This window comes from Lytechinus pictus, chromosome 11 (assembly GCF_037042905.1).
Source record: "Lytechinus pictus isolate F3 Inbred chromosome 11, Lp3.0, whole genome shotgun sequence".
Lineage (NCBI taxonomy): Eukaryota > Metazoa > Echinodermata > Echinoidea > Temnopleuroida > Toxopneustidae > Lytechinus > Lytechinus pictus.
The window spans coordinates 1,072,768-1,090,732 of record NC_087255.1 but is presented as its reverse complement, the minus strand read 5'-3'; the positions used below and the strand labels follow the sequence as shown (position 1 = coordinate 1,090,732).

The 17,965-nt window shown below is 38.1% G+C and overlaps 1 protein-coding gene across 1 annotated transcript; it reads left to right on the top strand.

Moving 5' to 3' along the window:
* Positions 1 to 3,008: 3,008 nt before the first annotated feature.
* LOC129271384 (NADPH oxidase 5-like) lies at positions 3,009 to 17,907 on the top strand. The gene is made up of 5 exons (XM_064106475.1): positions 3,009 to 3,183; positions 3,520 to 3,634; positions 12,446 to 12,581; positions 13,146 to 13,356; positions 13,709 to 17,907. The coding sequence occupies exons 1-5, from the start codon at positions 3,173 to 3,175 to the stop codon at positions 13,941 to 13,943; spliced, it is 708 nt and encodes a 235-aa protein (XP_063962545.1). The 5' UTR covers positions 3,009 to 3,172; the 3' UTR covers positions 13,944 to 17,907.
* The last annotated feature ends 58 nt before the right edge of the window (positions 17,908 to 17,965 follow it).

Sequence of the window (17,965 nt, the reverse complement as noted above, 5' to 3'; positions counted from 1 at the left end):
TAGAAGTGGCGTGCCTCAAGGTAGTGTTCTCGGACCGATGGTCTTTGTTGTATTTATCAACGATCTACCGGAGGTAGTAAACAGCATAGTAAAGATATATGCAGATGACACCAAACTGTTTAGAGAGATCAGAATTGAGGATGACTGTGACAGGCTACAAGCAGACCTAGACAATCTAACTGAATGGTCCAAGAAGTGGCAGCTTCAGTTTAATACTACAAAGTGCAGATCCCTCCATATACATGTAGGTCATCAGAGTCATCATCATCATTATCACCTAGATGGAGATGTATTGGAAGAAGTTTCAGAGGAACGAGACTTGGGAGTCATTATGGACTCTCAACTGAAATTCCATTCCCAAGTAGCCAGCGCAGTCTTGAAAGCAAATCGTGTGCTTGCAACAATTCGACGTACTTTCTTGTACAGGGATAAAGACAATGTGAATAGGTTATACAAGTCACTTGTGAGACCTATTCTGGAATACGCGAATGGAATATGGTTCCCAAGATATGCTTCTGACTTGAAGGCTATTGAAAAAGTCCAGCGACGAGCTACCAAACTAGTACCAACCCTGAAGGAAATGGAATATGGTAGAAGGCTTCGTGCTATGAAACTACCTTCAATCATGTACAGACTAAGAAGAGGTGACATGATACAAACCTATAAGATAATTCATGGCATTGATGATGTGAATAGAGATCTATTCTTCACATCAGCTACAACTCAAGCAACACGTGGCCATCCATACAAGCTGTTTATGGAAAGGAGTAGACTGAATGTGAGACAGAAAACTTTCAGTGTCAGAGTGGTCAATGATTGGAATTCTTTGCCATCTGAAGTAGTGACAGCATCAACAGTCAATAGCTTCAAGACGAAGCTAGACAAGTTTTGGTCTTCCTTGCATTATGTCCACCCATGGGAACAGTGACCTTTTTCACTGCATGTTACAGCACACAGGCACAGACACAGAATGAGAAATTTAATACTCTAGATAGGAAGACAACATACAAGATAGACCTGGAAACTTGTCTGCAGAAACAACTGTATTTTTCCAGTAGATCCGGTATAAAGGTATAAAAAACACAAACAATGAGCTTACAGTTTTAAACAGGTGATATCAATACAATAGAAATACAATAGACTCATATCATATTATTTCTTTAGTAGAAAGAACAAAACAAAAATGTATGAATGATTGAGTGCAGGCTTTAAAGGAAAATAGTGTAAATTAATAAAATAGAAAAAAAACAGTTGTGATGCCAGGCTTGTTGAAGCGCTGACCACTAATGGGGTGTTGCAAGAAACTTGCGACCAATTGCAAGTCCCTAAATCAATCATATGTCTCGCAATTAATTGCAAATTTGTGATAGATTGCTAATCTGCTGCTTGAAACAAGGAGTTTAATCTGATTTGCGACAGTTAAAATTGGTATATTGATTGTAGAATTACTACAGAATATTTGCAATTGATTGCAAATATTTTCTTGCATCACCCCCTAAGACACTCAAATTGTACATAAATTAATTACAGCGTAAGTATTAAATAGTGATAATAATAATAAATAAAAAAAACGTACAGAGAAGAGGATTTAGGGTGAGTAGAGCAGACTTCGAGATTGGATTACAGGGGAGATAAACATTATAAATGTACTTGTAATTGCATAACAACTAATTGCATGGACCATGTCGTCATTTTCATGATAAAAGCGATAATCAGCCAAAATGCCGAAGAACGAAACTATTGATGCAAAAATCACATACATGTAGCACTTACAATGAGAATGGTACTATGTAAGTGCTACGTACTGTTACCCGGGTTTTGTCACTAAATAGGATGGCTAACTTTATAATGTTTATGAGATAATTGTTGAAATAACTTATTTATTCCGATCTATTTTCTTCTTTGAATGTGGTGACCCCCGCCGCCCGTCTACTTCAACGATTGTCCCTGTCACTGGCTTCCCAAAGAGAAGATTTGACACTTCATGATTTCAGGATTTGGTAGGTTATAAAGTATGTTGTCTTCAGTGCCTTATCACAAAGGGATCAGGGTAGCATCTTCATTGATGCGTACATCATTCATCATATTGATGTGAGCTTCTTACCTGATTCTCTTAAAGGGGAATCCAACCGAGATAAAAACTTGGTTTTAGAGGAAAACGAAAAATCAGACAAGCTAATAGGTGAAAGTTTGAACAATATCGGACAAACAATAGGAAAGTTATGAATTTCCAAAAGGTTGTAAAAATTGGTATCACTATACCCAAGGAGACTTCAAATTGACCGCGTATGTGATGTCATAGTGATGTAAGGCAAGGACTACTGTTTCATGTACTCCAATACATAATGTGGCTAAAATGTCATTTTGAAGTGTTACTTCAAATTATATTTTTCTTTCATGAGGACCTAAAACAATATACTACTAGGGTCATGTTTAGATTACTGCCCCAGGGGAATGGATACTTTGGAGAAAATCACAAATCCCTGATAAATAAGTACATAGCCTAAGGGAAAATTGTCCTTGCCCCCTGTCAAAATTTACCTACCCAGTTTTTAATTCAAAATCTGCATAGTCTTAGGGATCTCAATTTTAAAACAGCCATAACTTTCTTAATGCTTTATTTTGTTTTCTCCTTTGCAACATAATATTTCATGACCAAGGCTGGGTTCCCCTTTAAACTCTTACAATTATATCCGTTCCTCTCCTGAGGGTGACGCGGTTCTTCAGAGGCGACGCCAGTACATTTTTTTAGGAGTGCACGGAGACCTAGGGGTAAAGTCAAATTTTCTAAGATGAATTAGGCGTATTATCGAATTATATATTTCTTTCCCCCCCTTTCTTCCTATTTAATGGTTTCTCCTCATTCCTCCAGTTGAAAAATAATATATAAGGGAACGATCGCCACCCCCTTGTGGTACCTCCCATTTACTCTAGGTAAGTAGGTATTTGACTTAGCCTTGAAGATTATCCACGAAGCTTTGGGTAGGAACAAATAATGTTCAATGAACAGATCATCGATTTCATTGGTTGTGTCTAAAACACGAAATTGTTTACAAAATTACTTCAACACTGATATCATTCCTCCTTATCCGCTTGGCATAAAGGGATTCATGTATTACTTTTTTACACAATTAAGGCATTTAAAGCCAGGGACTTTACAGATCACTGAAAAATGGCAGAGACGTAAGTACATTCTATTTTTACATTTGCAAGCTATCAGAAAAGTATATAGCGATAATGAGAAATTATTCTTAAACACATAATATATATAGTATGGCGTGTTTGTTTGACAGGGGGGGGGGGGGGGTCACCGTGGTCATTTTCAAAGATGCAATATTTATTACCTCGAGGGCCACATCGCCAAGAAATTTTGATCATGAATAATAGCGTAATAATAATATAAATAACGTCCATTAATATTGGTACTTACAATTATGCTGAAGTGACAAGTTTATCTTTTAATTAATATAATGAGATTTTGGTGATGATAATTCTCTCTATATTTTTTTTCCCGAGAAGGCAAGGGAAAGATGATGAATGGCTAATGAAATTGGATCAGCAGTTCCAAGAAATAGCAGGAGATGATAACCTCATTGATTTGGATGAATTCAAGAAAGCACTGAGAGTCAAAAAGGTATGCGCGAAACGTGACATTTTGTGCAACTCACCTGAATTTGTTACAATGTCTTGTCATCATCAGTGGCGGCGGAAGCCAAACAATTCAGGGGGGGACCACCAAAAATTTTTGACAAGGAAAAAAAAAAAAAGTTATCAACCAAAATTTTAGGGGGGGGACCAACTAAATTTTTTGACAAGCAAAAAAAAAAAAAAAAAAAAAAAAAAAGGTTATCAACTAAAAATTAAGGGGGGGGGGATCGTCCCCCCACCTCAAATTTAGGGGGGACAGGTCCCCCCGTCCCCCCCCCCCCGCTTCCGCCGCCTATGGTCATCATATCTCTTGCATCTGAAGCACTGATTACAGGCTATATTTCTGAAATTAAAAGACCATGCTACAGTGCTCTTCATTGTTATTATTTCACTAAAACAATTACAATGGTCCCCCTTTTAAACTTCTCTCTAATCAATTCGTTCGTTTTGAACGAAAATGTGCTATACGTTTAATTCACACCCTCTTAAATTTCATTGTCCAAACTTACCAATACGTCGGTAGATATGTGTCCAGTCTAAAAACAAGATCAAAATTAATCGTTGGCGGATTTTGGAGTTTCCGAAGGGGGTGCATGTTTGTTCCGAAAAATCTGAAGAGAAACGATTTGTTTATGGACGTTCCGCAGTTAAAATGAAGTCCATGTCTTTTAAACCAAATTTTGCAGAGGGGGGGGGGGGGGGGTCTGTACAGATCGGATGTGTCCACCCGCCTGGAACAGCCACTGAATTCTGTCAATTTTATGGCTTAAATCTCTAACACTTTGTGTTGATATTGAAAATTTTCTTTGGTTGGACACGCATTTATTTGACTAATTATTTGGTTGAGTGCACGTGTCTCGAGATTCTCCTTCCAAACCAAACTTTTTAAAAACTATATTGGCTCCTCTATTTGATGCAGATAATAATATTCAAATTGCCTGAAGTGTCTGAAGCTCTGAACGCAGTCAGAGCTAGTGGTCATGATTGCTTTATGTGCATTTTGCGAGCATGACGAAAACCTCTCGTTTAAACTTTGAGTCATTGCCTTTGGAAGAGGGGAGAGTTCCAACTCCAAGAAGCTTATCGAAGAAAGTAAACACAAGTAGTCCCTTGTGGGCAACAGTTAACCGCATCAATGAAACCCCTTTAATAGGTTGGATAGTCTTGTACTCAGACATTTTGTAGGCGCGATTTATCATCTAGCTCTCTCTCTTTGCTCCTACCTGTCATCTCGCCCCCGGGCTCTCCCCATCCCATAAACATACTCTCTCTTCCTCTCTCCTCTTTCTTCTATACTCTTAAGCTTGTCGTCCGTGATCCCTTTTTTCTTCTTTATCTACTTCTCCCTCTGCTTCCTCTTCTGCTTCTTAATTCTTCTTCCCTTCTGACTCAGATCCTCCTTCTTCCCCCTTCTTCCCCCTTCTCCTATCTGTTTCACTATCGACTCCACTTTCCATCTGTGCAATTAATGAGTGCTTACTCACTCATTAATATCTATTGCGATCTAATTTTTCATACTTTAAGAAATATTATTTATCAGTATTTTCATCGCCACGCTAAACCTAAAAGTTGTGAAGAGATTTACACCACTCTCATTTACATAAGAAACCAAAAATACATTTATAGAACAGTATACTGGTCTATGAATTAGACTAGTCAATGATAACGAGTTTGCTGTCTTTCAGATTGAAACACTGACTTCCGAGTTCCCGAAGATTGCCTACATGGGAAACTCGGAAGTCAATGTTTCAATTTAAACGAGGCCAAACGCGTTCGTTTGATAAGGACACATGAAGAGCGTTGACAGCACGCTCAGCAGAGAGACATATACACTGAATATAACATATCTTGGCTTATACTCGGTCCTTTTCAGCCATTCAAAGTTATATCTGGGATAGCTATCAATTTAAGAAGTCCTATTCATAAAATGAAGATGAAATAACTCACAAGAAAACGAATCATGATGTCCAGAAATTCAAGCCAGTCAGATTTATCTGCACTTGCGGTAAAACTAAAAACCACAGCCAAGAACCAGCGATGGGCTATTGTGTAAATAACACATTTTGGCTACTCCCTTAGAAATGTAAGTTGATCATGTCTGTGTTTAGAGGGTTCTTGAGTATATTTCATCTATTACCTGTTCAATTTACATGCTTTAAAGCTTATTCTGGGATACTAATTCTTGTTAATAACTTTTCCATTATAAGAGACAACTTTTGGTACAGGAGAGTTTCATTCAACCATGCAGCTCAGTCGGAATTCAGTAGTTGTATATTCTGTGGTTATCAAGCCCTTATCGCACCCGAGGGCATTCTGCGGTCTGGGGGAAGATAAGGTTTCTTGTGGGTGCTGCAGAGAAGTCAATGTTTCAATTCCGAGTTTGCCAGGGCTAACTCGGAGAGCTTTTAACGGGACATTTTCGTAATGAGTGCTTTAAGGAGTTAATGTTCCTGCACTGCAATGATCTAAGACGAGTGATCTAAGACGAGTAGCCTTTAGGATTTTTATTTCATTAGGTGATCTGTCAATTGACAGATCAACTATTAATTTCGTACGAAATTTTATTTTTTTACTTATTATTTATTTATTTCTTTATTTTTTTTCACCTTTTTCTTGTTAGCAAAAAATCCCAAAACTCCTCCACCCATTTCCTTTATAATGTTATCATTCATGCTGATCTATTATCATGATTATGCCATGTGATTGAAACGAGTTCAAAGATATAAATGTTCACAGGCTACTTGGGATGATACTGGCAGTGTCAACGACGCATTCCAGACTTTCTCTAAAGTCATATCTATTCGGCAAGAGTCAGGTCTGTTAGAAACACCAACAGTCAGGCGCCGTTTTGGAAAATCCCATCATCACTCATGTCTTAATTATCTATGACAAAAATCAATCATATTCACATCATTTCAACATCAGGGAAAAGGTCATGCAGAGGTCATGACGCACGCGTCAAAATAAAAAAGAATACTCAAAATCATGTTTGACCTGATTAGCCGTTTTAGCTCATTGTAAGCAATTCATAACTTTGCGCTCGTGCACGTATGCGTGCACGTTTTTGTGCGTCACGCCGTTTCGCAACATAGAATCTATTTTTTATCAGTGCATTTGTAACATAATTCTGAGCAATTTGATATCTTGATCAACCTTCTAGGACCAGTAATAAATCAATTAGCCTCATCCGACAATCAACATTTGCAGAACGCGCGCGCGCCCACCATAGGCAATATATGTGCAAAAACATGCCTATACAAAATTCATTTTAGCTCTTCAAGAAGTCTGTTGTTCATATTCGAATAGAGTAGGCCTATATATGGGAGATATGATTTAATTTCATATTTGACCCTATATGTTATCAGGACGTCGTCAAAATGGCGTCGGAACTCAAAACTTCAAATTTGCTTCTTATGACGTCATTATACTTATGCGAATTTGACTTTAAAGGAGAATGAAACTCTTGGAGCAAGTTAGCTTTTGTGAAAGCAGAAAAATCAAAGAATAAGATCAATCAAAGTTTGAGTAAAATAGGACTAGCAATAGAAGAGTTATGAGCATTTGAATGTCGAGATCACTAATGCTATGGAGATCCTCCCATTGGCAATGCGACCAAGATCCATGATGTCACAGATGAACAACTCTCCCCTTTTGGACACTGAAAATGTACCCCAAAACATCTCTTTTTGCTCATTCTAATCATATGACAAACGATTCATCAATGATATAATGTTGTGAAACCTTTGTACTTGTCCTCTCATAAAGAGAACACCTCACCTTGTGATAGACTCTATAAAAGTGAGAATATAAGTGAAATAAGTACTAAAATAATGAGGAAGTTGTACGTGTGTGACATCATAGATCTTGGTCGCATTGCCAATGGGAGGATTTACATGGCATTGGTGATTTCAATATTAAAATGCTCATAACTTTCTTATTATTCATTCAATCTTCCTCAAACTTTCAACAATATGTTTCTTTGATTTTTCTCTTTGATATGGATTCAGCTGGTTTCAAGGGTTTCATTCTCCTTTAACTCCGTAAATATAGGTAAATTTTCGTCAGTTTTCGATATGTTGTAGCTGAGGTCACACTCTTTCTGAAATATTGGCTTAATTTTTCATTTTGAGAATCGGATTAATCAAATTGGCAATTTATAGAGGCCTGTCATTTTCGCTATTTCGCGTGCAATATCTATGGGAAATGACTTTTTTCTCAAAACTGGATTCTACGTTCCTTTATTTCGCGAGCCGTTTCTCCCCTATTTCTTGTCTGTTTTCGCTGAGCTTTGAGTATGCTGTAGCTGTATCGCCTATGTTGCCGCTTGGATCATGCCCGCATTTTACTTGCAAAATTGGACTTAGGATTCTCGTAATTTGCTTACTAGTAAAGTCTGTGGGAAATAGTGTAGCTCAATCGGTTAGGCGTCAGACTTGCGTCGCCAGCGGCCATGGGTGCACGGGTTCGAGCCCCAGTGAAAACTTGAGTAATTCTTTTTTTCTTATTTTTTTCTTTTACCATTTCACACATGGTCATTGATGAACATTACAAGGTATAAAGGTTAAAGTATTGCACAATAAAAAAAGATTAATTTTGTTTTCTCATAATATGTTTATTACCTATATCTTACAAAAAACTTTCTTATTTCCCGTTTTTTAAGAGTTATCAACACATTATTTCCGGAAAAGGCCCAACTGTTCAGATTTCATCATGATGAATATATTGATCTGAAATGATAAGGTGATCGTATTCATGATCATGAGACAGATCGCGTAATTCGTCTTCATGACGAATTACAATTCTAGTTTATAATTGTGTTTCTATTCATAATGGTATCTTATTGATTTCATGATCAACATAACAAACAAAAACAGCCACGGAAAAAATAAAACACTAAAGACATTACAGTTTACTTCGCCTTCGGGAAAGTTGATGAAATACGCTGTACGCATAAATTTTTGTAGATTCCTAAATGCATGTTTTCTTCACTCCAATTGTGATGAAAGGTATTAGGGTTCTGTGTTGATATCATATTCATTGAGCATTTCGGAGCATTAATGCTTGTGTATTGTTTGGGTTTTTGTTGTTTCCTTTTCTAGGTTTTTATGCTTTCTTTTTTAAAGTTATAGTCTGCCTCGCCTGGTTAGATACTGAAAGTTGCCCAAAATTTAAGTAAATTTAGGAAAGAAACACCAACAAGTCAAGCTAACACATAACCTAAACTAAAACTACAAAATAACCTAACCTTTAACTACCAATAAATTTGTCAAACTTTACTTATTAAAAAAGACAACAACACTACAACATGATACAATACATTACGACCTGTGCACCTGCCATGTTCCTCTTTTCAATTGCACTTTTTATTTGCACCTCCCTTATCTCCCTCTTTCTTTCCTTTGCCACTTTTCCCTCCCTATTATAATTTGTAAGTACTTTTTGTGGGTGTTACCACTGTAATTATTATTATTTGAACTACTTTCTCTTATTTTTGGTTGTCACTTATTCGTTTTATTTTGATATTTGTGGATTACTTGTTTTAAGTTTGTCTCCTGTGTACGTCTCGATTTTTGTATATAGTTGTACAGTATATATAGTTTGTTTAAAATTAGTATTGAAGCTAAGTTTAGGGGCTTGCCTTCTCTACAAGCTTTTGCTTTTCTTGGCAAGTCCCTCCGTTCATTTCTATTTGTTTTCATATATAAAAGTATTGCAACAAATTGTAGATTTTGTTTAATTTATATTCAACATTTGTTACGAAATTTCATTGATATGTCTGTATTATCGATATTGAATATGTATTGTTACTTTGATTATATCTTGAAAACAAATTGTTGAACGGAAATAAATAAATCTAAATCTAAATCTAAAGAATGATTATTACGCCAGTTCATATGTGATGGTTTGAACATGATCATAGCGCCATCTGTATTGAATGATTGGAGAACTGTCGACTACGTTTTTTTTTATCAAGTATTAATTTATACTAATATTTCTTTAATTATTTTATTAATTTCTACGGCAAAGTTGCATACATGATTTACTTTATTACGCAGTAATAGTACATTGATAAAACGTTTTCTGTGTCAGCTTCTCGCAGTCCGACTCATCAAGCTATTGAATGTTTGAAGTATAATTTTTTTTTAAAGCACGTTCTTGCCATTTTTTTCTGTTTTTCAAAAATGCGATATTTTCCATTATCTCCGTGTACATCTATCAGCACTTCAAAACTTATTCAATTAGAGTCTTAAGTAAATGAATTACTAACAATTGCTGAAAAGAGCTTCACATTATCTATAAAACGGTTTTCAGACCGTATATACATGTATGAAGCGAAAATATGGTTCTTTTGAGGGCAACCTTGAACCTTGAACCTTGAAGGAATAATCCCTTAAGCAGCTCTTCCAAGCTAAACTGGGATGGGATGTGCTGTGACAGAAGGTGATGGTGCAGACAATTTTGTTGGAATTCTATTTACAATAAAATTGGTGAAGTGCAAGTAAAAATCATGCTCCTAGTGCTTATAGCATCCTGGAACCTACAGGAGGCTTTAACCCTCTGATGACAGGAAGGGCAGCCCCCGGAAGACAGCAACTGATGGGGCAGTAACTGCTTTAGCTGGTAGATGGTTCCAGATACGAATGGTACGGGGATAATATGAAAATTTGTATGCATCAATCGGGATCAATCGTTGCTTGTGGTACAGAGAGTTTTAGCATATGATCTCTTCTACTGATGTATGGAGCCTGGGTTATGAAGTGTGGAAGCTGGATATTCACAAGCTGGTGGTATATTTGATAGAGCATGGTGCTTTGTGCAAGGATACGACGTGTGTGCAGCTGGTCCCATCCCAAATTTGAGACAAGTCCTGAGGCTGATGTAGATTTTCTATAGTCGCGGGTGACAAATATACTGATGTTCCCTGAAAGGAGAACCAGTCATTATTATTACCTACATCATGCAATTCAAGCTTTTATTTGGAACAATTTATATGCCCGTTTGCTTATCACTACTTCTGATGTCAGGTTATTCACGAACTTGGCGAAGTAATCCTTGCTAAGCAATTGTGATGTAATTTGTCATCGCACAATCGCGCATCATGCATGGCGCACGCATACATAATAATCTCGGCGCACACTATGCGATCCGATTTTCAAAGAAATTGTAACAAAGATACTACAAGGGGAAGATCGGACAGTACATAGACCGCGTAATGAATCGCTCGGGAAGAGCGCCCTACAGCGTTGAGTAAGTAACGACCTTGTTTTACCCTTGCGTATCGCGAGATGGTTGTGTACATAACATATGAGAGAAATGCTGAAGGGGTGAAGGAATAGACGATTTTTACATTTTAAATATATTTCATTCAATTTTTTCCCCCTAAAATTTGAGATGAATATATTTCAGAGGTTTCTTGGTAATAAAACGTGGAACTATTCCCATGTGCCACCCTTGAGCCCTCTCCAAACTCCCCTCTCTCATTTTCCCCACAGTCGCGTGCCGATATGCGAAGGTTTACTTACTCAACGCTGTTGGGCGCCCTTCCCCTTAAGCATTTATCGAGCGTTTCAAAAAATCGTCGAAGTGTCCGATCTTCCTCTTGTAGTATCTTAGATTGTAATAACATTTGAGATAAACATTAAAGCCGATTAAATCTGTGCGATCAGAGTTGAGAATAGTGGTAAGGACTACTGAAATCGAAATTCAGTCTAGTTGTAGGAATAAAAGCGAACTGAATTTCAAATCGCAATGACGTCATCATCGGCTGCGACGTGAAACAGATTTGGACTTTACTACGACCATATGACTTGTCGCAAAGCAAAATTATTATTTTATTATTCCTAACACAATGTCAAACATCAAATAAAATGACTTTACTTCTTGGAACCTACACATTAGAAGCTATATGCGAATTATTAGAAAATCGCGTCGCATCGGATCGCAAAGTGTGCGCTCTGCTTAAAGCCCGTCTCACACTATTTGGTTCGTTGCGATTTGAATTTCAAATTAATTGTGATAACATTTGATATGGATATTCAAACTAATAGAGCAGAAATATGGCAAATGTTGCCCTTTGTTTTTGTACAGTATTCCAATGGAGAAGGCCCGGGGAGGGCAATATTGCGATGTTTACCCTGTTGGTCTCGGACTGAAAGTTGCGAGCGAAACATTGCATTGGTTTATCTGGTAAACTGCCTTATATAGGCAATAACGTTTGAGATGTGTAGATTTTGTGCTCCTGCTCTGGAATATGCCTAGCGCGCGAAACACATGTACAGCTTGGAATCTTTGGAATAATTGCCCAGTCCTATCCGTGTGACTAGTCGCATTTCCATTAAAAATTAATACTGGGCACGTATGGATGAATGATTATAATTTACATCAATGTTTGAAACATGTATATACAAACACAATGCACATTAGGATGTCATTTAAAAGGCTACATTTGCACCCTTTTATGGTGCAGAATAATATTGTTCTCTTTTCACAAGAAGAATTTTGCATTCTTAACGGTTACATTAAAAGGCTATATTTTGCACCATTTAGGAGTGCAGAGTTACAAACTGCCACCCGTTTGAATGCAATAATTATCTCACTCTACATCCAATAGCACTTTCGGGACGGTGTGCTTTTTGTAGAATTTTCACTTGAGGCGCATGATGGCTCCACCTTTCTGCCAGTAATCAAGTTAAGGTACAAACTTTTTTTCCAAGTGTGTATATTGGCAAATTAGGAGTAAAGTAAAAAATAAATGGATTTTATGAATCGTGACTGTTTCTTCTTTTGCTATCTACAGTCGTTCTTTGCGCTTATTGACACGGACAAGTCAGGGAGTATCACTCGGAATAAACTCATAGCTGGTCTCCGGTTTCTGTTCGATGGAACTCAAGAAGAGAAAATCAACTTTCTCTTCCGGGTGTACGACGTAGACGGTAGGAATACGATGTTGTCTGATTCTGCATGATATATAAGTTTTTACGTCAAAGAAGGACATTGTAGTCAATTGTTGTCTGGAATACACTTTGATGGATTATCCTCACTAGATTAACATTGGAATAAAACAAATAAAAATGAAAGAGTGTGAAATCAAATGGAAAATATGAAAAGTGTCCCGTAGATCAATGCCAAATCACTGAATAAAAATATGTTGGAATCGCGCCACTGAACCTTGAAAGAGCCCTTACGCGATTCTTTTTTCAATATCTTTTGTATCCCTCCTCTGTGTAATTCTGGAACCCATTTTATAAACCTCTTAGAATACCAAAATTGCATTAAAGTTAATTAGCTACCGAAATACACCAATCCGATTGGCTGAAAGCAAGTTTGTTATAGAAATTATTAATTTTTAATAAAACTCCATTGTGAAACGGGACGAAGAACAATGATTTATTGTAAAGCATATTGAGTGATGTCTCCCCATGTATTAAAATATTTGGAATGATATTAATAGATATTCAATACCTGATGTGTATTATTATGCGTACATTCTTTAATAGGAAGTGGGTACATAGACTTCGACAAGCTCAAGACAGTAATACGCTTTTGCACAACTGAAAGTGCGTTGACCCTTAGCGATGAAACCTTGACTGAACTAACCCAGACACTTTTCGACTATGCCGATGTCGATGGCAATGGTCAAGTGAGCTATGAGGAGCTTTCGCAACAGCTACAGCGATACCCTGCAATTACAGCTAACCTTAGTCTCAGGTGGGTCCGATATACTGCAATGTTCGGTGAATATTGTTGAGAGGATCCTCGATTTAATAGTTCCAGTCGAATTATCAAAACATTGTTTTCATTCAGTTATAGATCACGCCCATTTCAGCTATATTTAAGGCCTATGATGAAGGCAGAAATTAGAAGTTATATAAGTTTTCTACGTGCTCGGTTACTTTACACAATAATGAACCTATTTGCAAGAAAGTTGTAATATGGCCATGCCAGAATTATAATTATAGTTTTAAGTGCCCAGATAATATAAAAATATTACACAATGACATTCGATATTGGTGACCCAATGTCGCAAGAAAAATCGCTTCAATTGTTTTTCACTTAACAGCGCCGCCGATTGGCTTAATCCTAAAAAGAAGAAGCTCAAACAGCAACCAGCAAGAAAGACTTGCTGCAGTTATCGCACAATCCAGAATCACCTCTCCGTCATCATCTTCTGGGTCGTCTTCGTTATCATCAATGTCGGACTAGCAGGATGGGGTGCATACCAGGGTTATGCGAGCGTCAAGGATGCAAGGGACCCAGCTGCTTTGGCCATTGCAAGAAGTGCAGGTATTTTTTAGAGGGCGCTGTTTCCCTAGCGCAGAGAGCAATTTGTGTTGCTGAAATTTCTCTTCTTTCGTAGACGACTAAGAAAAGTTATTCTTTCAGGTACTAGTAAGTCTCGTTGCATGTGAATCTGTAATCATTATGAACTGACTTTTGTGCAATATTGAACTATGGCTTTTGGTGTATTTTCAAGTTTCATGAAACTCTGGATGCTTTTCATTTGTGTTGTTACCACGTATACCTGTTTGCAGTGTGTTAAACCGAAGAGTATTATCTTCTCAAACGACTTTGAACTTGGAAGAAGGTCGTTTGGTCAAACTGAGGATAAAATGACCACTCTAATCGAGCAACGGACAATAGACTTACCTCGGCGCCTCACGTACTCAGTGAATGATCTTTATAGGTTACGTAACAAACAAAAGGTGCCGTTGCCATCACAAACGAAGTTGGTTGCTAAGCAGTACGGGATTACGAGAACTCGAGGATGCAGAGGGGGCTCTCGTAAACTGCGAAAAATACCCGTTCGCGTAAATTATCGAAACGATGGACTAAGAGATCCCTCCCAAAAGAGATCATCTATTGATCGATCGAACTTGATATCCATCTCACCCTTACATGTGACAAATGAGAAAGAGAAGAAACATGAAAAATACGATTTCCCCCGTATTTTCATGTCTAATCTCAGGTCTCTATCGAACAAGTTTGACGAATTTGAAACTTTGATCCAAATAAACAAACTGGAAGTGTGCGCCATTACCGAGACATGGTTCACAGCGGATACAGCAAACTCTTTCAATGTGGATGGATTCTTACATTTCTCAAAATGCCGTACTAATCGCAAAGGAGGGGGTGTCTCTCTGTACATTAGTGACGGCATGCAGCCGAGAACTGTTTCCATACCCGTCCCAGAAGACTTAGAGGTTGTGTGGTGTAAAATCCGCCCTTTTCGGCTTCCAAGAGATGTTTCTGAAGTGTATCTCGCTGCTGTATATTCACCTCCCAACAATGACAAAGAGCAAGAGCTCGTTGATCACATCATCAGCACTATTGACGAGTTGACATCTCATCATCCAGATGCCGGTTTTGCTATCATGGGCGATTTTAACCGACTTAATACGGATGTGATCTGCTCCAACACGAGTCTTGTCCAGGTTGTTAATTCACCAACGAGGGATGAAGCTATACTCGACAAGGTACTGACGAATATGACGAAGTTCTACGATTCACCAGTGATTACCTCACCTGTTGGCATGAGCGACCATATTTCTATCATTTGGACACCATCGTCAACAAGTGAATATATGCCAAACAAAATGTCCATACGTGTTGTCAGACCAATGCGTGACTCCGATCTGACAGCTTTTGGCCAGTGGATATCGTCGAATGACTGGTCATGTGTTACAGACGCCTTGACAGCATCAGAAAAATGTGAGGCCTTTTACTCCTCTCTCTTTTCAGCCATGGATGCGTACATGCCCTCGAAGACGGTAAAGATTCATGTCAGGGATAAACCTTGGGTTACACCCGAGATCAAGTCCCTCATAACAAGACGTCAGCACCTTTTTGCTAGTGGCCCGGAGAAAGACTGGAAAGCCTGCAGAAACAGAGTCATAAGATCCATCAAAGTAGCAAAGGCTCGTTTCTACCATGATCGTATTGCCCAACTTAAGACAGATGACCCTGCTTCTTGGTATAGACATATCAAGGTCATGACCTCCCAACAAAAGTCCAGTCAAATAATTCAAGCTCCAGGGATTAATCAGCTGGAAACTGTAAAGGTAGCTAACGCCATCAACAGGCACTTTTCTCAAGTTGCTGCTGACATTCCTCAACTGGATCTTTCGAAATTACCAACCTTCCTCCCATCACAAACGGCGCCCCCTGTTGTCCAACCGTGGGAAGTGTATCGTGAACTTAAACGTATCAAACCAGGAAAGTCGTCAGGTCCAGATGGCATTCCTGCAAGATTGATCAAGATGTTTGCCTGTGAACTCAGTTCTCCATTATGCAGCATCCTGAACAGTTCGTATGCGGAGGGTGTAGTGCCTACTAGATGGAAACAGGCAATAGTAGTGCCAGTTCCTAAAGAACAACCTGCCAGAATCGACAAGCTGAGACCCATAGCTCTCACCGACCACTTCGCGAAGGTTGCAGAATTGTTCATCACGAAGTGGCTAATGACTGATATATCACCGGTCCTTGATGTGAAACAGTTTGGAAGTAGGCCAGGTAGATCAACAACCCACTGTCTTGTTGACATTTTGAACTTCCTAGCCAAACATACCGATAAGTTATCAACTTCTGTTACACTAGTCACAACCGACTTTTCAAAGGCTTTTGACCGAGTAGACCATTCTATCGTCATTTCGAAGCTTATTGATCTCTGTTGTCGTCCATGTATCATCCCATGGATCATAGACTTCCTCACTGGTCGTACCCAGTGCGTCCGCTACCAAGGTGTCATATCAGACATTACTCCTATGAGCGCAGGTGTACCACAAGGTACACGGCTTGGCCCGGTGCTCTTCCTAGTTCTTATCAACGATGCTCTAGCATCATCCAAAATGGAGTTATGGAAATATGTAGATGATATGACACTAGGTGAAGTGAAAACGAGGGGTGCAGCCAGTGAGGTACAAGACACACTTGATGAGCTAAATGTATGGTGTAATACAAATAAAATGAACTTGAATGCCAGTAAATGTCAAGTGATGAGAGTGGACTTTGGGAAGAATCCACCCCCACCACTGATTGTTGAAATAGGCAACCAGACCCTGAACGAAGTAAATGTGATGAAAATACTTGGTATCCTTATCCAATCAGACCTGAAATGGAATGACCACATTAGTTCAATGATAGCTAAGGCTAACAGGCGAATTTACATGTTGAGGCAGCTCAGACCTTTTAAACTCCAACAGGGTGATCTACTGACCATTTATACTGGTTACGTGAGGCCTTTGGTGGAGTATGCTGTGCCAGTTTGGCACCCAGGTCTGACTACCCAACAGCGAGCACAAATCGAAAGAATACAGAAACGATCTCTCCGAATTATTCTTGGCCCACTGTACATCACCTATGAGAATGCCCTACAAATCACAAACCTGAAATCACTCGAATTAAGACGACGGGACTTGTGTATCAAATTTGCCAAGTCCCTACAAAACTCACCCACCTTCAGATCCTGGTTGCCTAATCCTAGACTAAACACAAAATCACTCCGAAGAATTGCTCCCTACGATCAGATTAAATGCAGAACACAAAGGTACAAACTTAGTCCAATCCCATATCTAATTAGCTTATTGAATGAATCCTAGATAAAAAAGACAATCAGTTTGTTGTGATCTGTATTATGACCTCTTCCTAAATCCTTTTTTTTTCATATCTCCTCTCTCTCTCTTTCTTCTTTATCTTTCTCACCCTCCATCTCCATCTCTTTCTCTTTCTCTCGCTCTCTTTCCCTTCATCCATCATTCTCTCCAATTCTTTCTCTATCTCACCATGCAATGTGACTTATTATTATTATTGAATTAGAATAATCAGCGACTACCTGTAATGTTTCAGTAAAACGAAATAAGTATACAAAACTCTCTGTATATAAAACTTTATTCTAATTATTTACCCATTGTTACCCACTTCCATTTCTCCTTATACTCTGAATACGTTACTAATTCGAAATATTGATATTCTCAAGTCAAATTTATCCAATCCAATTCACTTACATCATAAATCCTTCCAATCCACTTTCTCGTATACATGTACTATATCTTAAGCAAATTTTGAAACCTCTGCAATTACTTATATTTGAAAATATTCTGTTGATTCATATTAACCCCCAAAGTACATTTTTTCATGCTTTGTGTATTTTTATAATTCTATTTTGATACTGTTATGTTTTATGTTGTTTTTTTAATGTAAAAGTTCTGTACAATTCAGCTCTTGCTGCGAACAGTCTTTGAATAAAATACCATTATTATTATTATATCTTGTCCATAATAAACTCGTTTAATTTATATCCTTGGTAGGAAATAGAATGGAA

Bases quoted from the DNA above. Each gene is read 5' to 3' on its own strand.
- LOC129271384 (XM_064106475.1), top strand. The intron at 12,582-13,145 runs GTAGGAATACGA...ATTCTTTAATAG, and splicing joins CCGGGTGTACGACGTAGACG to GAAGTGGGTACATAGACTTC. The intron at 13,357-13,708 runs GTGGGTCCGATA...TTCACTTAACAG, and splicing joins ACAGCTAACCTTAGTCTCAG to CGCCGCCGATTGGCTTAATC.